Source organism: Lissotriton helveticus, chromosome 5_1, assembly GCF_964261635.1.
Source record: "Lissotriton helveticus chromosome 5_1, aLisHel1.1, whole genome shotgun sequence".
NCBI lineage: Eukaryota > Metazoa > Chordata > Amphibia > Caudata > Salamandridae > Lissotriton > Lissotriton helveticus.
The window spans coordinates 820,445,384-820,471,804 of NC_136065.1; the positions used below are offsets into that span (position 1 = coordinate 820,445,384).

At 40.0% G+C, this 26,421-nt stretch overlaps 1 protein-coding gene across 1 annotated transcript in view; it reads right to left on the reverse strand.

Moving 5' to 3' along the window:
• The window catches only part of GRID1 (glutamate ionotropic receptor delta type subunit 1), a 2,290,275-nt gene that overhangs the window by 1,582,124 nt on the left and 681,730 nt on the right, over window positions 1-26,421 (reverse strand). Inside the window, exon 3 of the mRNA XM_078641098.1 lies at window positions 21,840-22,124. Within this exon, the coding sequence (XP_078497224.1) occupies window positions 21,840-22,124 (285 nt within the window). The remainder of the gene's footprint in view (window positions 1-21,839; window positions 22,125-26,421) is intronic.

Below are 26,421 nucleotides of genomic sequence, written 5' to 3' on the forward strand. Positions count from 1 at the left end.
CATTCTAGGGGACCTGAACTTGCATTTTGATAAGCCAACTGACCCCGAGGTGAGGACCTTAGTAGAAATAACGGCAGCCTGCAATCTCATACCTTTTGTGTCTGGTCACAACACTGTCAGCCAATTGGGCAAGGCAGGTAGCCTGCTCCCTTCCTGATAAAATTAAGGTGATCCAGCAGTCATTCTCCTCAGAGATGGAAGAAAACACACCCTCCCACTACTCACACGGGGATGATGTCTTTTCGCTCTCCCCTTCAAAGGTATTGTTACAAAGGCCGTCACTGTCACAATTCCCCGCCCTCAAAATGGAAGACTCTCTCACCTATCTCTCTGGGCTTAAGTCAGAATCACCTACTGATGTCTGTCCTGCTAAAATGTTACCAGCACTAGCAGCCACCTTAAACGTGCCAGTCAATAAGGTAATCAACTTCTCACTTGTTACGTGTGTCATGCCATCTGCCTGGAAGCAGGCAAAAATCTTGCCTCTCCTGAAGAAACCCAACGCAGACACTAACAACCCTATTAACTATAGACCAATCTCCCTTCTTCCTGCTTTCACGAAGGTAGTAGAAAAACATGCTAACACCATAATGACAGAATACATAGAGGAATATTATATCCTCCACTCTACGCAATCGGGATTTAGAGCTAACTACAGCACAGAGTCTGCCCTGCTGGAAGTGACTGAATACCATAAAGATCAGCTTGATGATGGGTTAAGAGCAATTCTGATCTTGTTAGATCTGTCGGCGGCATTCTATAGGGTGCCCCATGAGATACTCTTAAACAGATTAAATAACATGGACATAAAAGGGAAGGCATTGGCATGGAATACATCTTTTCTGGAACACAGGGAACAGATTATTTAGACTCCTCCCTTCTCTGCCACAATGCCAAACATAAAGGTGGGAGTCCCGCAGGGATCTGCCTTTAGTCCCACCTTATTCAACCTGTATATGTCACCACTTGCCTTATTAGCAGAGGCACATGGCGCAAAAGTTTTCTCTTATGCGGATGATACGCAGCTGATTTTTTCATGCAAGAAAGGTGTTGACTTCAAAGGAGAAATAATTAGATCCTGCCTAACCAATGTTTTCAAATGTTTGAAGCAAAATCAGCTCAAGTGCAACCCCGATAAAACCAAGATTATATTCTTCAGCCAACCTGTAGAGAATCATTGGGCTCAGTGGTGGCCGTCAGACCTCTCTTTTCCAAGCAAGGCCCAATCGGTAGTGAAAAAACTATGTATCCATATTGACATGAGCTATCGATGCGGACCCAAGTTCAAGCCCAATTAGGAACCTGTTTTGGAGTACGAAGGATGCTCAAGAAACTTCTACCGCTACTCCCCCTGGATTCCAGGAAGACAGTGGTTCAGGCTCTTATCACGTCCAGACTGGACTATACTAATTCCCTTTATCCAGGCCTGACGGACTAAATGTTACAGTGTCTTCAGGTAGTGCAGAATTCAGCAGCAAGAGCAATTCTTAAACTAAAACCCAGATCACCTATGACCCCCCCCCATCTGAAGTCTTTACATTGGCTCCCAGTTAGGGAGAGAATAACATTTAAGGCCCTAGTTATTTTTTCTAAAGCCTTCCATGGAACAGGTGCCGCCTACCTTAGAAAACGAGTCATCCGCACTTTGCCCACCAGGACACTCAGATCGTCCAATGCTGACCTGGCTTGCATCCCCAAAGCGCGCCTGGTACGTAGTGGAGGCAGATCCTTTGGCTTTTTGGGAGCCCACATTTGGAATAAACTACCGCAAGCTCTGAGACCTCTGACAGTGCTCTCACACTTTAAAAAACAGCTGAAAACTTGACTATTTAAAATCTTATTCTCGCAGGAAGTGCACTTGTTAATTGTCAGCGCCGGGACACTCTCGAAAGAGTAGCTGTGCTTTACAAATACGGGCCATTCATTCATTCATTCATTCTGCTTTAACCAGTTGGAACCTCACGTGTATGGCCACTTCCTCTGGTAGCGGCAAGCTGCACTCCAATCATCCCATTTATCTCATACTTTCAGGTTCCTGCTGTCTCCCTTTGTAACAGTTTTATGCTCTTTCACTACCTCTGTCTTTCTGTTTGTTTGTTTTTCCTCTCTTGCACTTAGTAAATGTTTTGGGGGAGGACAAACAAATGCTAGTCTCCGAAAATGAATGCCAGTGGCCCCACCGGCAACCACTGGCTCAAAGTAAGCACTTTCCATAGGCTTATATTGAAACAAAGTCAATTTTAGGCTGGGCACACCTAAAATAAAGTCTCTTTTGAGTTTAAAAATCTGGAGTCTCCCGCCTGAATCACGTCTGGTGGCATGTATGTGATATGCTGATTCATAACATGCAAGCCAATGTAACATTGCAATGCACAGATTTTTTTATATTTCAGACATAATGATTGCAAAGCAAATACGCAAATTGGTCACACTGAATGGTAAGCGATCCTTTCTCATTTTGCCCTTAAAAGGTTTATTGGCAAAGTCATTATTCTGCCTGTAATCAGGTCCATGGAAACAATGGTGCAAAAACTGTGCTAATCCCCCCATCCCAAACCAACCATTGATCCCACGCCTCAGTTCTTTTATTTGTGTAATACAATAATGTTCATATTGCATCATAGCCAGCTGGGAATTTTCACGCCACGCTGTGAGGCGCAGAATACCCCTTTCCGAACAGACGTTACAGAGGAAAAAGATATTATTGTTTTTGCCGTATTGGGGGATTGGGCTTGACTCCCCACTGCTGCAAACTTTACGTCAAGGTATTTGGCCAGACCAGACCTTTTGTCCCATGAGCAGATTGGTCTAGGATTTACACATAACTTCGATGAGTTTGGAATTTTTCATGCTGACATCCGCGACAGTGATGAGTTGTTGTTTTTTTCTTGAGGCTGTTGAAGTCCCTGCTGACATCAGACTTAACTGATCCTCATCTCCTCCTGTGGATGAAGGATCCAATCCAATCCAAAAATTCTTTATTTCGGTCGTTTAGACCATAAAAGATACAATATAAATCACAGTTGAAACTTGGCTCTTATAAAAACACAATACATACAATTACTTCCCATAATAGTACAGGCATAAAGGGGGGTTAGAACAGTTCATAGCATTGTCCATATATTCAGTGATTTTTTTCTTATCTGCCACATTGCCATTAAAAATTTAGCAACCGCAACAACTATGTGAGGCAGGGTGCTGGTTTTCAGTATTCTGTAGGCATTCAGATGACTCCTAAATCCCAGGTTCCTGCATAACGGCACCAGCCAATATTTCCTGGGTCTATTATAGGCTGGGCAGAAAAACAGGAGGTGAATTTCATCTTGATCTTGAATTTTATAGCATGGACAAGTTTTATCAACCCCCTTTAGCCATTTACAGGTGAAGCTTTTGATGGGTAAAGTGCCCATGAAGGATCTCTCGTCGGCTTCCCGTATGAACTCAACTTAGGGAATCCCAGCCAATATCATTATTTAGTGTGTTTGTCATCCCACCTATATCTACAGTTCGCCCTGATGAAGGTGTGGCTCTGTCTTGGGCTATACACCGAAACGCGCGTTGGCTTTTAAAATTTGTTCCGTGTTTACTGGATCTTGTTCTCTTACCATTGGGAGAATTCACGGGACATTTGTCATCTTACCATCAGTTGGCAGTCTTACCACCTTGAGTGAAGTGTGATGTTTTAGGATTGGTGAATGCTTGTATGAATGAGATTGTTAGTATGAATGAAGTGATATGTGGGACACTATTGATTACTGATGATGTCTATTAATGATATATTTGTGTATTTTTTTAGTCTGTTTTGATATTATGAAAATAAAAAATTAGATTTTTTGCTAATTTTGTCTGTGTCCATATGGCATAAAAAATATGTTGGGGTCAGCTTCAGCTAGCGATGTATAATTTTGGCACTCTGCTCTAGGGCCCTCGGTATTTTTAATTCTAGGCTGTAGCTTTCCTTGCTTGGTTTGTCATATTGCATCATATCTCAGGGCTACACACAATTTCCAAAAGATCTATTTGCATTGGATGCACATCTGCAATTTGTGTTCTGAAGAGGAGCTATTACACATTTAAAGCAAACGTGTCCAATGGAGGTCCAGGATCAGAATCCATGTCTGATTTTCAGGATAATCGATAACTGTGGAAAATAGTTCAATTTGGATTAATTGAAGGTGAATGTATTTCATGAACATATGCTGAAAATCTGGCCCAGATCTCACGGGCCTTCGTTGACATGGATCCAGACCAATGGACCTATGCTGGATACCTTTCATGTAGTTCACAAAATGGGAACACATCGCTTTGAAATCAAGGATAACTAAAAAAATATAGAATCTGTTAAATGTTCAATGTATCCTGAAGGAAAATAAACCACTTGCCTGAAAATCCTTAAAATGTTCAATTTTGAAATATTGAAAACGTAATTATCCTTAAACTGTTCCATTGTTGCTCTTCTATTGTTAATAAATAATTTGAAGTTGTTAAAATATGTGGACAGGCAATGAGAACAATAAGACAGGGACGCGGAATGACCTAATTTGCATATTGATTTGTGTTTTCATTTATGACTATTATGTTGCTTCCTTGGAATAATATGAAAATGAGGGAAGCTGGATAAAGGAATACAGATGATATGCATAGTAGGTTGTTACTGCTTAACTGTTTTCAGCCTCTTATTGACATCGATTCATAATTGAGCACCGAACATGAAGGGCATAGGAACACAGGTTTCTGAGGTTTGTCATAAGGGAACAGCTACACAAATGGGGTTAGATGTTGCGCACAGACAGAGCAATATTCCGTCAAGCAGGAACTGGTATCAGGTTATGCCCAATGAGACCTCCTCAGATTGACTCTTCTGGCTGATCACAGTAACAAATCTTTGAGATGAAGAAAACATCCTAGGCAGGGACAAGCACTTTTGAAGCCCAAGCAGTTCTTAGAATATCAGGTGTTTGAGTGATATTCTGCTTGGTCTCATTCAGTTACTTTGTGACCACAACATGTCCAATGAGCAGTCACTGATACAAAATGATATCTAATGACAGTCATATTTTCTTAGCCGTGTTACAATAAGTGAACTTGACCACCACTCATTATAGATTGGGAATTTTTCCGAAGCTGCTTTTTATTGTATTTGCCCCTGGTTTCTATGAAACAATCTACCTGTCTTCCTAGTAGATCTTTCTCTTTTACTATTGGAAGATACTGAGGCAACATTTGTGTCCTCACAAGCCACAGACTAAACAGTTCTCGGCTTTCAGAAAGGCACTCACCTGCTCACCTGACTCATGGGCTAAGTTGTCATATGGCAAAGTTCCAAACAGGATTTGCCTGGTCCCAACTATTGTTGATGTTACTATCTATTTTCTAGACAACATAATGGTACAGCACCCCACACAATATAACTTTCACAATAACATTAAATACAGTGTTATAAAGAAATGCTGAAAAAAGGTTCTGAATGAAAACTCTGAAAAAACACGTAGGAAGACCTTTCGCCCTGAAGAAGTCCTACGGACGAAACGCGTTGGCTACGTTTCTTCTCTTTTTTAAACTGGAAGATTGTTAATAAAAGCAAGAAAAGAACCTCAAGTCCTACTGCAGCATTTCTTTATAACACTGTATTTAATGTTATTGTGAAAGTTATATTGTGTGGGGTGCTGTACCATTATGTTGTTGTGAAATTGTCGGAAGTCTAGGGGTATTTGACTTCAGGTCAACAGCACCCACAATTGATCTACTGGACCACAATACATAGGATAAAGTGCAGCTCTTTTGGCCCGATACCCCGGTTCTAGTGCTCTGCTATATATTTTCTAGTCCTGGATTTGAGGTTCTTAAACAAAAAGTCTTCAAGTCAAACTCTTTTTTCCATTATCATATCTGAAGGACTGAAGTTATAGGGTGTTGTCAGAAGCATCTTCTCTTACTGGCTGCTTCTTGGCATTTTCAGAAGGCAGACATAATCAGGACACAACAACAACAAAGCAGTAGGAAGGCCAAAATGCTACCACTCACTTGGTTTGTCAAAATGTCCACTGTCATTGATTCTTTGTAATCCTTACAAGGCATTTTGGTAAGGTATTTTTGCAAGGGGGCATGAAGACACAGAGTATTCACAGGTGGGTATAAGGAAAGGCCAAGTGGCAGGGTAACCTAGGCTAAACTAACCGAACATTACAGAAGTGTAAAGTGCATTTCTAAAAGTGCCTCCCATGGAAATTGGAAATGCTTGAGTCATGTTTCTTTCTTACTTGTTTGATAATTGGCTGTCATGGAAGGTGCACTGAGAATTCTGTTCCATTCCTTTCTGCCTGCCAAAAACTTCTAAGATCAACACGAAAGGAGTCTGGCTTAATTAAGAGAAAATGATTTTTCTATGTAGGTTAGAGAGCTCGGCTCCAGGCAAAAAATGGCATTTTGTGGCTCCGGGCTCTTTAAAAGACTTTTTTTCAGAAGCCTCCGAATGATTTGATATTCACTTTAATGTCAGAAAAATCATGCACGTTTACTTATGTGTGTGAAAGCTTTTTGCCTTCCTTGAATCAAGCCCAGACAGACAAATTCACACAATGTACAGCCTGGATAGAGATGACAACAAGCCCTTTACCCTCACTTTTAATATTTAATGTATTTGTATGAAGACTGAAAAGCGTGTACCAGCACATAAACCTCTTGGATGTTGCCAATTTATGTAAAATCCGAAAGCAAAAAAAAAACCTCATGGTGCAAACAAGTTTAGGATTCGCTCTCTACTTCTATTAACACGTTTTTTTCTGATGATTACCATTCTTGTTTGTAAATTTGTATATTTTCTCTTAAACATTTCATTTCAAATAATCTTTATTCTGTATACAGACGTATAACCATAAAAAATGCAATAGATAAATATAAAAAAAACATTACACAAACAATTTATAAAAGAACGATGGGCCTGATTACAATGGCTGCACCCTGACTGCTGGCATCCCGTTGGTGGCAGTCCAACCACCGACAGCCTGCCAGTCCGTTCGCCATATTAGGACACTGGCGGTTGGACTGAAAGTTGCCCAACACCAAACCAGGATATTGGATCCCGACGGTGCGAGGGTCGTGTCTGGGCACGTAAATGGTGGTGGTGCCAAGGCAGGCCCCACCCTCAGGATTATGACATCCCTTTACGACATCCTTTACATGGAGGCGATCCCGCCATATAAAGAATGTCAAAAACGTAAAATGGGGGCCCCAAAAAGGGCCAGGGTGATAATATTTGAAGGTAATAATATTGTTTAACAAATTTGCACAATATTTTGTTGCATCTCCCAAATGGACAAAAATGAATCCGGGAACACTAACAAAGAAAATGTTGTCCTGAATGTCTGGAGTTTGGCAATACCAAAGTAAAACGTTTTTGTTTTCCTATGGAATATAGACTGCACAATTATGTAATAGTTGCACAGATTTGTGCCAGAAACACTGTTTACGGTGCACATGAATGACAGATATTGCACACACTACTATAAGGACAGTGTAAAAACGAAGGGCCTCATTTAGAGCTTGGAAGATGTAGTGCGCCATCAAAACATGGAAGATTTTCCAACAACCATATTACAACTGCTGTAGGCTATTATACACTTGTAATGCAGGAATGAAAAATCCACCACTTTTGTGAATAGAGTATCCCATCCACCAAACTGTAAATAAGGCCCCACATGTTTTCTAATTTAGTACAACCTAAGGAAGCTATTGCTGCAAGCCAGACCTCACTAGCCGTGAGTGGCTAGCTGGTGGAATACACTAAATATAACATTATATAATTGAGATATTGATTTTCTACAGTTTTAGGGTATCCACAGTCCAAAAAATTAATCGACTTCTTGACAGAGACAGCTCGTAAAACTGCAGTGCATTCGCTAGTCACCTCCCATCGCGACTACGCCAAAGGTCTCTATCTGGGTTTGCCCAGGGGCTTGATCCGTAGGCAGCAGATAGTGCAAAACGCGGCAGCTAGGCTGGTCCGCAAGGTCCCTCTCCGCCACCATATTTCCCCCCACCTCAGACAGCTCCATTTGCTCCCTGTGGCCAAGAGACTCGAATTTAAGGCCCTCACATGTGCTTTCCGGGCCTAGCAGGGAAGAGGCCCCAAGTATCTGAGGAAGAGACTTCGCCCCTACCAGCAGGGTAGAGCGCTGAGGTCCAATTTGAAACACTACCTATTCACTCCCTGCTTTGTTAAAGCGAGAATGGGAGCAGAACTTTCGAGGTGGTAACCTCCAAATGCTGGAATGACCTGCCCCCTCCAACTATGTATGATGCACTCTGAACAGGAGTTTAGAAAGAACTTGAAGACCTGGCTTTTCAGCCGTAGAGACTAGATCTTTGCTAGTATGGCCATGATGTTATCCACTTTAGCACCACCTCAGTTGAGGTAGCTATGCGCTTTATAAATGTCATTTATTATTATTATTATTATTATTATTATTATTATTATTATATCCCGGCTGTGCTGCAGTTGGGAAATTTGAAAAGCAACCAAAATACTGGTTTAGAATACTTGTCATTTGGTCACAACTATCACAAATTGGCAGTCTTCAAACATACTACAACCGTATGTTTTCTAGCCAGATCTCCCTCACCCTGAATTGGCTGGATGATAGAATGCGCTGAACATGATATTTATCAGATTTTTAGCATTTTCCTTCCAAAACATGGTAGTTTTCCCCTGTTCTCTCTCACTCAGGAACACCTTTCATGGAAGGGTTCTCTATGAGTTCCATGTGCCCATAGGTGAAATCTGGTTTAGAGCACTTGTCTTTTGGTCACAGATGTGACCCCTGGACTGTATGGAAACATACCACAACCATCTATTTTTACCATCTGTGAATCCTTAGGTTTCTATTGCCATGTTTCAGAATGATTTCACCCTGATTGGCAGCTGAAAAGAATGCACTGATTTACAGCATTTTTTTCTAAAACATGGTAATTCCCACCAGTCTTCCTTTCACGGGAACATATTCCTGGCAGGCATTACCCCTAATCATGACATGCATGAGGATTTCAATAGGCCAGAACAGAGATCTACACATTAGACACAAAGGAATGTTTTTGATGTGGGGCTTTCATAGAGGATATCCACAGTATTTGACATGAAGTCGGCAAGCACACAGTCCCATGGGCAATCTAGAATTTGGAGTGGTCTATTGATGTCTTCTCCCTAAACGCAGATTCTTGGGGACTCTCCAAAAACATATTGGGGAATCTTCGGAAACTTAATTTTGTAGTACCTTACTAGTACTATTAAAGTACTACTACAGACAACAAAATACTATACTATACCTACGCGCAGAGAATTCTACCTCTCCTATCTTTTATGTGCGAAGATCACCGTCTTGAATGCAAAGATCTCTGAACATGTAAGCGTTAATTTTTTATACTAAATGTAGGGCAGCAGAGGGGAATAACTGGAAAATGGGAACAAATTATCACTAAAGGGGAAGAATTAAGGGAGCAGTAAGCAGGGTTTAAGCAAGGGTTACAGAGGAGTTTTGGGGGGACATGCACCCACCCACAAAAGAGAGTTTCCATTCACAAGCTGCCCTTCCATAGTTACTAAAGCCAAAAAGCACCCCCCAGCAGTCTTAAAAGTACTCCAGCTCAAAACTGGAGTACATTCAACACCACCCATGGCCACTAAAAGTTACTGCAACACTCTTTCATAGAAGATAACCATGGTAGGGATAATAAAATCCCAAAAAGAACTAATGGCAAAATAAATTAAAATATTTCAACTGTTTAAAAAATATAATTATATGTTTATATATATATTTTTTTTAATTAAAGATAATTATTAACATATTTTCTTATGTTTTTGTTAGTGCTATATCAAATACCGAATAACATAACATACCCTTTTTAAATATGAAAAATAATGAATCGTTATTATTTATTATTATTAATAATGTGCTGTTTATCATTCTCTGTATCAATATTACATTTCAATATATAATAAAATATATATTTTACTTTGTGTAAAACTTTGGAAAAATATTTTTAAAGGTAATATATTCAAAATAATAAGTTTTTTTTATTTAAAATTATGTTTGCAGTACTGTACCAACTTGTACATTATTCTAAATTTAAAGTAAACATCTAAGATTAAATAATATTAATATTTAATACAAAATTATTAGTCTAATTGTTTTTAAATTTTAATTACCTTTAAAATTTCCCCTATACTTTACCTTACGGGGCTCTCAGTCCTAGTGACATGTCATAAGTTTTTCATTTTGGACTTTAGCTTGTGAAATACATACTTACTGTTGTCTACTCTCCTGACTTTGGTAAATTGATTTGAGATAACCATTTATTTCAATAACCCTAGACTAATCTAATCTATGGCTCTGTGTTTATTACATTGATTTCAATGACTATGCCTTGCCTAGTTGCTCCTTTATCCAGTGAAATGGTGGTGGTTCAATCCAAAAATCAAAATTGAACTATATTAAAAACCATAAATAGCAATGTTTTATCTACCACTATAGCAAGTACAAGTGACAAGCATACAACTATATGCAAGACTGCAAAGAAACTGTTAGCAATTGCAGGTTTTCACTGTAAAGTTTTGAGTAATTCTTGCGAAAGTCTTGTTTGTACTCAACCATGTCGTTGAATACGAACGAGATGTGAAATGAAGTTGAGATGATCAATAAGATATGCCTCAGAGAGATGATTAACTCTTGCACCTGCTGGGATGCAATATAGAAGCAAACAGTATTGAAGTGATTTTTCCTGAATGAAAGAGGTGGATTTACATGCACATTTTTGAAGAGGTGGAAAATGCTTGTAGGTGCTTAATAGATGGAGGTAAGAAAGAGTTAGGTGATGAATAAGGTAGCTACACAAATCGAGAAGTAACCATAACTCCAGATGGGAAACGGCATAAAAAGAGTAGAAATAAAGAGAGTAGCTGAGCAGTCATTTTTGTTATTTTATGGGAAAAGAAAGGTGCTCAATATATCCCCCGCCAACCAAATGCATCTTACTTGACTCTCTTAAGAGCAGATGAATCCTGCCATGGCTGAAAAAGCCCAAAATCCAAAAGTAGACGCTGATGGTCTAACAAACAACCACATTGCAGTTCTGATGTTCCTCTGAGAAACCATTGAAAAAAAAACATTCAGGTTCATTAGACTCCCCTCAGTCAAGTTTATCTGGTTTTATATCACAGAGCAGCAATGGAAAGTGACTTTTTAAAATGCTGAACAGACTCTTCAATATCACTAACATTCTCAACACCAACCTCATGTCCTGCTAGACATCTCCATTGCCTTGGATACCAGGGACGAACAGGTCGTATCCACTATTCTCTCCTCAAGAATAGCTCGAACAGCATTCGTCTGAAGTGCTTCAAATTAACAGTTAACAACATATTACACCTCCCAGATGCATCCCTCCAGGACTAAGCTTGCCCTGCACCTAGAAGCATTCTAGAGGTTCCATTCTGGCACAAATAACCTTTAATGTCTACTTGGAATCTGATTCAATAGCTTTACATTAAAATCTAATAAGGAAATTTCATTGAAAATATAAAGAACTGCTTCTCAACCATCCGGCCTAAACGTCAAATACCTGGGTGACTCTTAACTCCTCATAGATTGAGTTTGAGTACATTAGCTTTGAAAGTAAGCAAGTGCATAGCCAGCACTTTACAATGAACCCTGATGGTTTTTCTCCACGACTCATCAATAGTGTCAAATCCCTGAGGGATCACAGCGACGGTTTCTTGTTTCACATTGCACATATATACAAAACCACTGACAGTAACTCACTCTCCCATATCAATGACGTCACAGCCTATTTTTAGAATGAGGGTTCAGAACTATGATTGAAGGCTTTTTTCCCATCTGAAGGTAAGCAAGGCCATGCCCTCTGACATCCGAGAGTCCCATCTGACCATCCAGAGAGCATCTCCACAGCGCGGCATGCCTGATTAAAGCTTCTCAGAAATGTAACAAGATCATTAGTACTCTCAGAAAAATGTGCAAACTCTCATTGTCAGCTCATGCCATCATCAAGCATTGCTTTTCAAACAGGGCTACCTCAGATATGGTAAAATGTGCACCTTTGATGCGCTCATTCAGAAGAAATTAATGAAATATCTATCAAAATTAGAATTAAATAGTTTGTACGGTTTTTTCTATATGTCTATAATTACAATTTTTTAAGTTGACGTGGGAAGTTTCTTATGTATCTCCAGAGGTGAATAATGAGGTTTAACATTATGCATCCAGCACAAGATACAGTTTCAAGCCATATATTTGTCTAAGATTGTCACGTCAAAAATACATCCATACCATCTCATTAATCTACTCTGCCACACCCACATGATCATTACTTCTGTACAGAGTGACACTGAAGCTGATTCTGTGCAGCCGGGCAGTCACATCTGTGTTCAAACACTCCAGGCACAAATCTTCCTGTAAAAAGGAGAGGGGAAATGCCTCTAAATCGGGCTAGAATTTTGGCAAAACATTTGAAAATAGTACACTTTCCCTATGCTAGTCCGAATCACAGATACAGAAAGCTAGAGTGGTCACATAAGCACATGGTAATGCCATCTGGCATCACAGTGACTTGTCACCAGGCCCCCATAATGGCAAAGGTGCGTTGAAACAGAACAGCCACCAGAAGCCTAGAAATAGACAGCCAAACACCCCTGCAAAACTAAAGGCAATGCCCTTCAGCACACACACACCCGTTGACCCACAGGTGCACACCTATCCAATACAGGTCAATCCAGCCACTCTTCACTATATTGTTACATTAAACAGCAGACAGTTTCATCCTCCTAACCTCGTCGGTCACCACCCTTTATGAACAATAGAACAACATTCAATGCCAAAAGACCCTCTGAGTTCTTCAACTAATATCTTAGAACCTTAAAGGTCATCTGGATTCCAAAAGTGGTACTATCCATACAATTGCACATAAAATGAAAGAGGCTTCAAAAGATGCGGGTGAAAGTAAATTGCCCGCCAGCACAATCAAATTTAATCTCGGTCATTCTGCTACGTGTTGTGCTAACCATGGACACCACACTAAATTTTAAAAACGTATAAAAGCAAACATTATAAGAAGAGTTGAAACTGGTGAAATTAAAAGCAATTAAAAGTGCTTGTTGTCCAGTGGCGAACAACACTCACCTAATAATAGCCATTGCGATAGTCACGACTGCTAGTCATGGCTCTTTAGGAAGGTACTGAAGAATATTTCTGAAAGGTGGTGTGGATGCAAACTAGTGCATGTAAAATCTTTGCCTAAATGATCATAAATAAACTGAGGTATCCAGTGTATGTACTTAAATAAAAACTATTTTACAGCTTAGTTGAAACTTTGTTAAAAACTTAAACATGCATTTCGGAACCCTGCGCAGTAGAGATACAATTATAAAATACTATTTGAGATAATAGTGCAAACAGTGCACATCTAAAACCAGTGCGATCCCTTCTAAGACTTCAAAATAGTATTCCGTTCCGGAATAGCAGCCACGTTCCGGAAGGTCTGACTACCATTATTGTCCCTCCTCTCAACTGAATTCAACAAAATCACCTGTCCTAGATATCTCCGCTTGTTGCGCCTCACGGAGACTCCACAGGACCCCACGTGATCCTATGAAATAGAGCTATGAACGGCATTTGAGCAACTCGGTGACTGTCTTACTGGTATGGCACACTGGTTGGGGTGGGTGGGGGTTGGAAGGGGGGGGCTTTCTGGTTTCAGTTTTTGAAGTTTTGTTTCCCTATCAGGCTTAACACCTACGGGTTTTGCATCCCACCTACGAATTGGCACATGTATCTTGCTTCCATTTTGATTTACAGTGAAGACATGTATATCTGTCTCAACCGCTGGATATGTATAATGTCCTTTCATTGTAGTATATTGCCTGTTTTTGATCTTGAAATTAATAAAACAAATTTGAATCTAAAATAGTATTCCCATCTTCGTGCAAATTAGGGAATTTAATCCATATTGCATTAGACAAACGTTACTCATTGTGTAAAGCATATTTCGAAGAACGTGTGCTCACAGCTGGCTTTTAAATAGGAAAAATAATATTCTTAAAGTGTTAACCCCTTTTTGAAATAGTAACAGGAAGATGAAAGTCCACTGTTCCATAACAAGTGCCAGCAAACGGAGAGTATGCCCTTTGTGCTGAAAAGATCAACCTTATAAGCTGCAAAAGTGACTCTGCCTCCCCGTGAGCCACTCATAGGTGAAAAATGAGCCTGGTCTGATCTGGCAAGATCAGTTAAAGGTCGGGACATTGATTGCCTTCAGTGAAAAGGTGGTTCACCTTTTCATGAAATGTAGTATTTTACAACTTGGTAGTATCCTGTTGACCGTGATAATAGCACCTGCCACAGTAAAGACCCTTGTAGGTTAGAAGTTTACAGGAATAAAGCTGAAGCTTTCTGTAGCCCCATTTAACTTCGAGGGGTCTAGTTGTGATCACTCTACTGGAATACACTTATGTCCATCATGTAGCATAATAGTTGTAACATCTGCCCTCCTTCTTTTTACAGCATGAAACTGATCTTATTCAAAGCATATTAACACCCATTGGGCTTGTTTGCCCCAGATACAACGGCAAAAATAAACAAAAAAAATATGAATCCTTTATTTGTGAAGCACCAAGTAGCCCACCTTCGCTAGGACTGACGCTGCAGTTTACACAATGGTAAGCAATATTCAGGAAGAAAATCCCCACACAAAATCCTACTGCCAGGAAAATTTGCACCAATGTGCGCCAAAACCTCTGGAGGCTGACTGTAAGCACAATTGGGCCTGGAAAAGGAGTCATTATTTCTGGATCAGGTTGATTGTCATGGACAGTGTGAGAACGTGGATTATTAGTTGGGTGGATGTTAGACCAACACAAGTAATAATATCAGTATTCTTGCTAGGACAGTAAAGGTTTCAATAATCTAAACCTGGGCTCAACCCCTGGTAGACCTGGCACAGTGCAGACAGGCTTACCTTAGGAAAATATGCAAAGCATGAGAAGTACGAAAACATTTAAAAATAGAAAACACAACACACAAAAATCACTTGCATCTATAAAACTATATAATATTTTAATGAACAAAATTATAATAAAAGGATAACAATTCAATAAGGGGAACCAGAGATATGAATTATTAAAACTGTAAATAAAAATAGCTCCAAAAATCTTTAAGCTTCCAACGATGGACATTTGATTGCACTTGAGTAGGGTCAATGCTTGATTTAAGGCTGACCTGAAAGGAGCAGGGGTTGGATACTGAAACAAGTTTTTTTCTGGTTGCAAGTTTTACCTTCTGACTTGTCTCTGAAATGGAAGTCCAAAATGTTCAGGGGGGCTAAGGATGGTATTTTGCGACACTTGGGGATGAAATTTGAAGACCATCTGTAATTTAGGCCACAAATCATATCTGTGGTGGGAACATGCTTCAGTGTTTTGAGCTCACTGAAAAAGTTCTTACACTTACCTGGGCCTGCCGGAATACCTCCTAGAGAGATTTCAAGTGGTGCAGAATGTGGCAGCCAGCCTCCCTTTGAAACTGTCTATGAGAGTGCATATATCCCCACCTTTGTGAGCTCTGCCCTGGTTTCCGATTAGGAAAAGAATCGCGTTGAAGGCGCTGGTGTTTGCGCATGGGGCCTGATATCAAACTGTGGTTGTGTACCTAAGAGCCAGGTTCAGCTTCAATTATCCTACGAGGAATCTGAAATCTGCCAAAATGAATGAATTAAATAAATTATTGGCAGTGATTCCTAGAATGCGGAAGAGTAGAATAGGAGGTAGATCTTTGGCTTTTCTGGGTGCTACTGCTTGGAACAAGCTACTATTAGAATTGTGCGCCCTCTCCAATCAAGTCTTTTTTGGAGCTTGGATTTGCCCGGCGGAGCAATGCTGCGAGCGGTAACCAAAGAGGAATTACAAGGCTGGAGAGCCTCTATGTGACGTCTCACCGAAATTGATTTGTTGATACTGAAAAAAAGCTCAGAGCGGGAGCAACCTCACTCTTTGGCCTAGTGTTAACATACCTGGGGTAGCAGGTTTGTCCCAGTCTGCCACAGGTCTTTGGAGCCAAAAAGATTTTTCAGGATGTTAGGAGTAGTACACTTTGACACATCCAAGGGTCGCAGAACCTCAGGATCGGACGTAGGGTGAAGACTCACTCCAACAGAAGCAACCAGCAGGCACCAGGGCAGGTCCAGTTGGAAAATGGTCAGCTGGGATTTTTAGATAAAGGGACTTCTTGCACATTATTGTGTCCCTGTAGCTTAAGAGGAGGTCGGCTAACTTACCCCCGGAGACCAATTCTTTTTCCTGGGTACAAGTGGGAGCAGGTCCAACCTTTCATATCTCCTCGTGGGTCTAAATGGCAGGTGTGGGTCTTCTGCCTTCCACAGGTCCAGCAGCATTCTGAGCAGGGTGCACTGTGGGTAGGGGTGACTCCTGCTCTCCTCCCTTATCAATAGGAAAAAATTATTTTGATCGAGGCCTAATCCCGTCTTCACGATCAGGTTTCTGAATCCTGGGCCTAATCCCGATCATGAAGACAGGATTAGAGCCTTCATTTATGGAGTTGGATTCATGTGTTCACTATGGTCACTCAGTGCAATAGTGGACACGTATTAAAGTATATTTAGGGATTGCTTTACTACTAAATTTTGCAGGATTCTATCTCTGGCCGAAAAAGTGATTGTTGAAAATAAACCAAAAACAGGGCTAACCTCTTTCTAAGTTTAAGTATGAAACTCAAACACACATAGTTCTGAGAAACATGCGGCTACCACAAGCGAGGAAAGGCAGCATACTTCAATTGTGTATTTGCAAACATTGGCAAATCTCTCACTGGCCTCATGGAGGTGTCTTCTCAGTAGTTATATTCTTCTGAACGCCACCAATCAGAAGACCAGAGCTGCTGGTCCTTACCAACCAGCATAATCGATTTTTTTTCTGCATTCAGCTGTAGCAGTTGTTAGTCTTCCAGGTCGCAATACCTTTCATCTCTGTCGATAAACATTCTTTTACTTTGACCAGTATTTTAATGTCCTAACCGGTACAAACATTGGGAAAATTACCCAACGCAGGTATTTTTCCTCTTTTCAGTAAATACTTAGAACAGCAAATATAGGATTAAACTACTTTAAAAAGTGTTCTCGAGAAGCCTTTATAGACAATACCATGCTAAAGGATTCTGGTTTCTATTTCGCAGACTAGGATCATGTAAGAAATTAGCTTTAGCCTAACTGGACCTATTTATTAGGTTGTTATGAGACACCCCTCCCCCCCACACAACTAATAACCCATGTTCTTACAAAAACTGTAAACAATTAAAAGAAGTATAATATGACCATTTATTTAGCAAAATATATTTTTATGCAGAAAATACAAGCAACTAGGAGGGCAAGAAAAGTATTAGAATTTGAAATTCTACTTTGATCGAGTCCTAACAATGATATGTCTCTGAATCAGTGTGTGGAGCGGCTTTATTATTTTTCTGGCAAGACAGAAGATAAAGCAGAATATTGCTGCTTTAAGTAAATCGAATTCCTCTGAATAAAGCTCACGTGAAAGCCCATACTTCAGTTGCATGAGTAAGCACTCAAATTCTCAAACTGAACTTCAGGCAACTAGTTATAGCTGAGGTTTATTACCTTATGTAAAATTTCAATCTGACACGTTCTCTGAGGGATCTCTGCCCATTATATGTAGTCTGCGATTTTGCTGATGGGCTTTTAGCAACCATTACAGAAATTATAAACCGTCCTTTTGGTGTTCCTTAACCAGGTCTGGGGCACTCATTCTTTTAAAAAGCAGTCACTTGAAGCCATTGACTGTAACATCTGCTCACCCATTTAAAATGTGTCATTATTACTCAGCTTATTGGAAAAGACAGCCAAGCGTTCCTTAAAATTCACAACATTCCCATGCAACATCAGTACATTTTAAACCATTTGAGGTACAGAACCAGAACGAGGTTTTCCTTACTCCATTTTAAACTCCACATTGAACTTTATTAAGGAGATGCTTCAGTTCTTATTCTAAGAGATTAGTCAGCAACTGCTGATGCCCTGAACCACCCTATTATACTGTCTATAATTATGGCATTGGTGTGGCATTGAGTCTAGCTGCTGACCAGTTTCGTGGAAACAGACAATCTAGCACAGCAATAGGAAATATAACATCTCCCTCAATAAAAGTTCATTAAAATCCACCATGAACCCTACTAACCTTAATTTTCAGTACAGCTCGGCTCACTATGGTAATAATTACCCAATGCACAGAAAAAAATGTTTTCCTTAATGTTACTCATGTAATCTATAATAACATTGCTGTTGTTGCCCTCTTGTGTTCTAGAACTCTAGTGTGACGCTGCAGTAGAACATGGAAAAAGTAATTGACAACCTCCTGCTCCTGTGGGAAGTGCATGTTTTACTCAGCTTATCAAACATTTTTCTTTTGCTGCTGAAGAGAATATTTGTCAATTGATAGTATTGATCTCCATCTGCATGAGAAATTCATCTGAGAAAACCATTTTCTCCAAACTATGGTTTATCAAATTTTAAAGGACGGTCAGCATCCTTCACATAATAAAAATCACCTTAGAATGCACCACAGTTCTTAAAATGAGCGTGTCACCATTTACAAATGATTTATATTGTGACCACAATCTAATAATACCCTTTCCATATGCACATGTTTCGAAACCTCACATCTAGGCTGTCACTACGATGCATTTAAATAGGGAAAAGGTGGACCCTTATCAACAACAGTAATCCACCAGCTGTGCTTCTTGTAAACTTCCACCTAAGTAGTCCCATAAAAACAATACAGCATTTAACAAAGTCTTTTGTGACTCTCACCCAAGGTTTAAATGGCATGATATAGAGTAGCAATATTAACCAATAGGGAGAGCTCTCTCAGTTAAATATTGACTGGGGTGAAGTACAGCCCTTAGCTTTGTCTCAAGACCCTCTAAATCCATCATGGTCAATACCAAATTGGAAGTGCCCTCTCCCTTGGATAATATTGCTCTATTATAGCACATTGGCTACTCTGTTGTCATTAATGGAGCTCCCAACATTCCAATGTTTCAGATGCTAAAGACAAGTAATTCTTTCTTAACCCACATGGAACTGCAAATCCTCAGACACACCTTGGAGTGCAAGGGGGTTGGAACACCTATACTCCTGCATGTGAGAAGAGTAACAAAGTGAGTGAAATCTATAGGAGTTCAGGCACCAAGAACTGGAGAGTATCTCTCTGTTGAGCTGAGATATCAAGGATCACCTTTTAGTGAGGACCATTGGACTTGTGTATGTTTATCCCAAAGCAAACACAAAACAGTAAAATGTTTAAACTTCCAGAGTTTCTCAGAAAACCAATACCAAAGCAAATATAGGTAAATAAAATCATAAGCACATATATATACAGCACTCAGACTCAAAGACATGCAGATCCATCAATTGAAGCAGTAAAATTCTATTGATCAGTTGTTGCCCTGTTTGTTTACACTTTGAGCCCATGATGCAAGCTGGTTTTCCTTTGACTGACAAATGGCAGAGGAGAGATGCTTGCTCATTCATTTTGATTTTTTTTTATTTATTATGAAGTGCTAGTTTTCTTATATTGGTTCAAAGTATTATGCGCCTTCAGTGCAAAGCAATTTGTTAAGAATGGTGAAAAGGTGGCCATGCTCACTGCTAACATTTTTGCATAGTTACTTCACAGAAAGAAAGAGACAGGGCAGTTGCGGCCCGTGGAGGGAGTTCCGTGGGGCTGAAAGGCGGGGCGGGGGTAGTAAACATAGGAATATGGATGATTGGAGGTAAGTAAACAATTAAATAAATAAAACGAATTTTGTAGCATGCGCTTTGCGATGCAGGGTGCACAACAAAATTCGTTTTATTTATTTCATTGTTTACGTACCTCCAATCATCCATATTCCGGTGTTTACTACCCCGCACCCTGCCCCGCCTTTCTGCCCCACGGAACTCCCTGCACGTGCCGCAACTGAGACAGGGCAAACCATGAACTGTAAAATGGTTACCAGCTTTTAGTTTGCTCAATTATTACCTGCTTCATGGGTCTAATATTTACTCTGTGAAATGATTTTCGCTTTTTAACCAACTAGTATCATAGCTAATTAATTCAGGGTTGCCTTTGGAATAAGAGTTTGCAAATCTTTTGTCCACATAATTGGGACTGTTTATTCTTATTGTTTAAGATTAGCCAAGAGACTAGTTGTTCTGCTATTATTTTTTTATATTATTAATATTTGAATAAATAGAGTAGAGGCATAGTTTACAAACAGAAAATTCAGCATAAGTGCTGGGTTCGATAACTTTAGGGACGGTGTTTGGGGTGTTACACCCAAATGTATTTTGTGATAAATAGTTGGGTGCAGATGCTTTCAGTCGGTATTGTGGGTGCCTGCTAGATTTCACCAGGAATTTTTACGCCCACAGACAAGAACCCGCATGGGCTTTCCCTCTCTCTGTTTTGAAATTCTTCAAAAACTTTGATTATTTCACAAAATAATGTGCTTTCTGTCACTTAGTACCCCTACCAATCCGCATTTCTCTCCCTTTCCCCTGCCCTTTAAGTCTCTCTCGCCGGCCCTGCTTGTCTATACGGTATTTTGACATTATGAGCCAGCGTGATTGTTGGGAATTCTAAAGCTGACCCCCACCCCTTCCTCCCCTGCACCCAATCTTTCCGCCTTAGCTACACTCCCGCCTTTGTTTCCCATATGTTGGTGTTCGAGGTTAAGCTAGTCGAGTTTCTCCAACAAAAATGCTTAAAACTCATCAGAAATACTGCTTTTGACTGCTGGGGAATAAATATGCAAACAAGATCGCACAGCAAGTTTATTGCCTGATATGGAAAGTAGTGATCTACAAATTACAAACTTGAATCCCTGGATGATTAAATCAGAATGCCTTCCTTTTAAATGTTATACCTTGTGTATCATTAAATGGGACTACAGTAGTAACTATATTTGAAAATGGTAGAACGCTGCATTTTTAATGGGCCGTTTTATTATGTCCATGTTCTTGTGGTAAACAGTCAGGAATTAATATTATTCATATTTCTGTGGCGCAGCTGATGTATGTGTTTATTGAATGTATAATGGCATATAAAATAGTCATACGTCACACAGTTGTCTCAACTGTCCCGGTTACCCTGAAAATCAGTAAAAAGTTGCTAATAGAAGGTGAACCTTTATTCGACAAAAATCGGTTATGTTGCAATGCAGTCTAAATGTTCAGCATAATATTAGCTATAAATGACAAAATCTCACCTGCCATCGCGTTAAACCGACACGATGTTTAGTATTCATGTATACCATACATATTGGGAAACAAAAGAAATTGAGCAAAAACTTAGGAGCTAAAAATTCATGATGTCAAGATATGTGCATTCAAAATCACTTTGAAATGTGTATTAAAGAAGCCAGTGGTGGTTCTGAAGTCTTTCATATATCCCACAGGTGCGCTACCCATCACTGTCAAGGGGTTATTCATATTTTATGACAACTCGGCGAGAAGAGTCAAGCGTCAGCTGTCATGCTAAGAAGAGACTGCTGAGCATCAAGAGCTCTCTCACGCTATGAGGAGTCTATCTCCTGGCCGGATTTCAAACAGCAATCTTCACCCTGATCCTGAACCTCGAATGCATGGCAGAACTTCAGAAGCATAAAGTAACAGAAGCAAAAAGGCAAAAGCAAAACAAAGGATTATTTTCCCACAGCAGTGAAGGAGGCAACCAAGTACATGTGGATTCACTTCCAATGACTCACCATAATCGCTGTCGTAAAAGACGATGAACTTCTGCCACCGGAGCTCTGTGACGAGCTTTAGCATGACGTCATTGAGGCGCACTGGTGGTCGAGCAGCCAAGGTGTACTCCTCCCCTTCCAGGCTGGGGTTGAAGTGGCAGACAGTCCGTGGGGATCCTCCCGTGTGGCGTTGCACGAAGAGGTGGGGGATGTGCATTGCGTCCGTCAAGGACTGCAGGGCGTTTGCTGAGGCACAACCAGTGGACGTCACTAAGGCTAAGATCCCCTGCGTCATCAGGTCACAGGCTGCAAGGAAAGAACAAGGCCAGGGTTACCAGGCAGTCAAGAGTGCAAACCCCAACTAGCAAATCTTCCTGAGGGTGCAGGAGAGTCAGATATTGTATTGCAACATTCACAGTAAGTGCTTTAAATGGGCAGTCCAGTTACTGAGTACCTGCACTTCTTTAATTTGAAATGGAGAGTACCGGCACTTCTCCTCAGGAACAAGCAGGTACTCTAAATAATGAGTACCAACACTTCTCCTCAGGAGCAAGGAGGTACTCTAAATAATGAGTACCTGCACTTGTATAGTTCCATTTAAAGCACTGAACATTCTGCCAAGAATGTGGTCAGTTTGATCCTAGAAATCGTGAAAAAAGTGATCCACAGGACAGCAAGCGCTATGTTTATAAATACTAATTAAATGTATTGCGCACGCACTACCTATTTTAACGTAAATATTTGTAGAGGTTTTGGGCAAAACAGAGCAAAAGAAAAAAACCCGCATTAATGAGCACAAATCGAATATTTGGACAAAAACATGAAATCCACTGTGACAACACACTTTTTGGAACAACAACACAGCATATCCCAGCTAAAATTTCTTGTACTTGAAGTGATCAATAAAATAGAAGGCAGAGACATCGACAAAAATTTGTTGCAGCACGAGAACTTTTGGATCATGAAACTTGAAGCTCTGAAGCCACATGGATGAATGAAGGAATGGAATATTCATGTTACCTATACACTGATTGTATTTCCTTATCTGCTCTTTGGTACATTAACCAAAAATTTAGCAAAACTGTTATTTTGTATAATGTTGACTATGAATACAAAGATATCCCTTCACTTTTATTTGAATCTTTAGCCTTCCAATATGGCCACCACGCTAAATCTAATAATTCACCTGATTCACGTAGTCCTACCTTTACACCGACTACACAACACAACATCCTATCCGCACAGTCCTACCTTCATATCGACTACACAACACGCCTCAGACATAGAGGTGCCGATTCAGTTACCGCATACACCATAAACAGAACATTAAACACAGCGTTTCAACACATCATTAATTGTAAGTAAGCTGCACATACCAGTGCCTTCTATCTTTTAACTGCTAAAAACCATGCGGATCCAGCGTTAACCTAAATGTTATTTTCTCATTCCTTTTCTAACACTAAAGGTACCCCACCATTTGAAATGAAAGTACCGTGAGTAAAATCGAACAGTCTGTTATAAACAGCACCATTAAGCTCACAATATTTTATTCTGACACCCCCATGCATTAGCTGTATGTGTAGCACACACCACCTAAGAGTTACACTGCATGTTTTTTCTTCTTTTCTTCTTTTTTAACAAAATCCACAAGCCCCTTCAGATACCGTTCATAGATCACACCACATAAAGAATATAGTCAACCACAGAGGAATGTCAGCTTAACATTGAGCATTGTTATAGACTATGTAAATAGAACTAGTTCTCTGACAAGTATATGTGCATTCATTGTTATTTTTCAGTAATGCTCCCTGATGAACGGCAGGACGCCCGAAATGCATTGAAGCCATAAGAAGCTATTTACAGAAATGATGCATAATTAGAAAATGTAGAAATGAAATACAATTTCGAATTGAAAACTATGAAAGTATAATAAAGACATTCATCTACGACAATGTGGATTAAAACTTTCTTTTGGAAAACAGTGATATGAACAATAGAAACCTTCTTTGAGGATTCCAAGGAGAGCCCAATCAATTGAGTTTGGAAGCGCTATTCAACTATTAATGTTTATAAATACGCCATATGTGCCAGTGCTTAATTTATACTGAAGCTGCAGGTGGTCAGAATTGGCACTTGTTTCATTACTATACGTTTATTCGGAGGAAGCAGGAGACATATATAAAAAGGAGAAAGAAAGGGGACTAAATAGTTAGGAAAACTGTGACAGATGAAGAAACTGATGGTAAAAAAGAACCTGCGAGGGTGAGATAAAGAGACAGGAACTAACACACATGTTTAACAATCTCCTAATACAAAATTAAATAAGTAAATTCATGAATAAAAAAACTGTAAAACTGAAAGTGATGCAAAGGGCTTTGTAAATGAAAAGGAAAATATAATTATGATGCACAATTGTTTTCTTTGTACAAGGGCTGCATTTTTAGATTGAGGTTAAGTTGGCAAGTATTTCAGTACTGGGTCTGGAAAGATTACTTTATTTGATTCAAAATCTCAACATTATTACCAATTAAATGTTAATTTCTAGGAAAGCTGTGTTTAGGCTCAAGATCCCCATATGTAAATGAGGGAAAAATAATCTAGTAGATCACTCGATCTTCCCTTTTGGAATTCCAATGTTCTTTTGTAGTATTCCTGATTTCTGACTTAGTAAGTGACTAAAATTTCAAGTTTGCAGTCTTGCTACAGAGAGCTTTAGATGGCCCATCTTGCTAACACCAATTCCCCTTTTGTCTTACTGTCTGGAAGTAATACACTAGACAAGACAAGAAAATGGCAACGTTTTAAATGCTGCATTTTTAGAATTGTGACTGGTAATCAAAGTGCCAAGTCAGGTCCTCTCTGAACCAGAGCACAAGCAACCCAGGAGTGGTTTCACCCTAGTTATGGGCTTGTTAGCCAGGTACAGCTTTGTTCCAGTAACACACTCAGCACTGGGCGAACATTTGAGCATACCCCTGCCACTTAGGGAAGTGCATGAAACACACAAAAGGTTATGCTTGCAATAAGTCTAACCACTGCCAATAGCTCGGGGTGGCACTCCAACCCTTCATTCTTTTGCTCACCATGACTCTGCACTATGAACCCAGCTATATGCTAATCAGTCTCAACCCTGCTCCAATAGTTAACGCCCAGCCGGAACTGCCAAGCCAGGACCTCCCTGATCCAGATCTCAATCCAGCCCAGGACCGTTTTTTCCCAAATTATGTGCACCTCAGCTGGGTAGAATTTGGTTCCAGTCACACAATGTGCACACAACCACATCTGGGCATATGCATCCCATTTAGCGTGACACAAGAAGTATTGAAAACATGATGACGTGGTATGGTGTGCAAAATAACAATGGATTGAGGTGTGGTCCAAAGTGATTTCAGTGGCTTAGTTTAATTTAAAAATTCTATTAATCAATGTTCTGTATACTTATTGTATCGCCCTATTTGGGGTGGGTATGCCCAGACATGAGTCCTACACACACTGTGCCACTCGAACCAAGCTGTACCTGGCTGATGAGCCCATAACTAGGGATAAACTAGTCCTGGGTTAATTGTGTCCCAGTTCAGGGAGTACCTAGTTTTGTAGTTCAGGCCGGAGTGTTCATATTGTAGCAGAGTTGAGATAGAATTGCATATAGCTTGGTCCAAAATGAAGTGGCATGGTGTGCAAAAATGGATTGGGGTGTAGCCAAAGTGATTACCAGTGGCCAAGATAACTTCAAGCATCCACCCATCTCTGTTTGTATACTTAATGTGTCACCCAACTGAAAGCTAGCATTTATTAAATGTAATAAGGTAACTCAATATTATCCTATGGGAGAGGCAGGCCTTGCAGTAGCGAAAAATGAATGTAAGAGTTTTTCACTACCAGGACATGTAAATGTTTAAACTACATGTCCAGTCTTTTAGGTACAGTGCAACCCACGCTATGGGCTGTTTATGGCCTACCCTAGGTGCGACATATGTACTAAAAAGGAAGGTGTTGGACTGGCAAAAGGTTTATTTTGCCAGGTCTAAACAACGCACACAGGCTTCAATGGCAGGCCTGAGACACTTTTAAAGGGGTAATTAAGGGGGTGGCGCAATAAGTGCTGCTGGCCCACTAGTTGTATTTGATTTTCAGGCCCTGGGTACATGTAATACCACTTTACTAGGTACGTATAAAGAAATAAATATGGCAATTTACCGGAAGCCAATTTTGCCATGTTTAAAGGAGAGAGCACAAGCACTTTAGAACTGATTAGCAGTGGTAAGTGAGTAGAGTCCTAGGGAGAGCAAAAATGAAATCAGAAAATACAGGAGGAGTTAGGACAAAAAGTTTGTGGATGACCCTGCAGAGAGAGCCAAGTCCAACACCAATGATTTGCATAAGTCAATGTGGATAAGTAATCATTAAATACAGACTGATGGTAATGCTGGAACAAATTATTTGGGTGTAGGAGGAAAATGTTACAACCCCAAATTCTTATGTCTGTGTTTACTTGCTGCTGAAGGATGATGCTCTAGACTAGGCAACGAAAAACCCTAGGAAAAAACAGTTTCTATTTTTCTACAAGTCTTTTTCTAAACAGTGACCAAATTTAGGGGCTCAT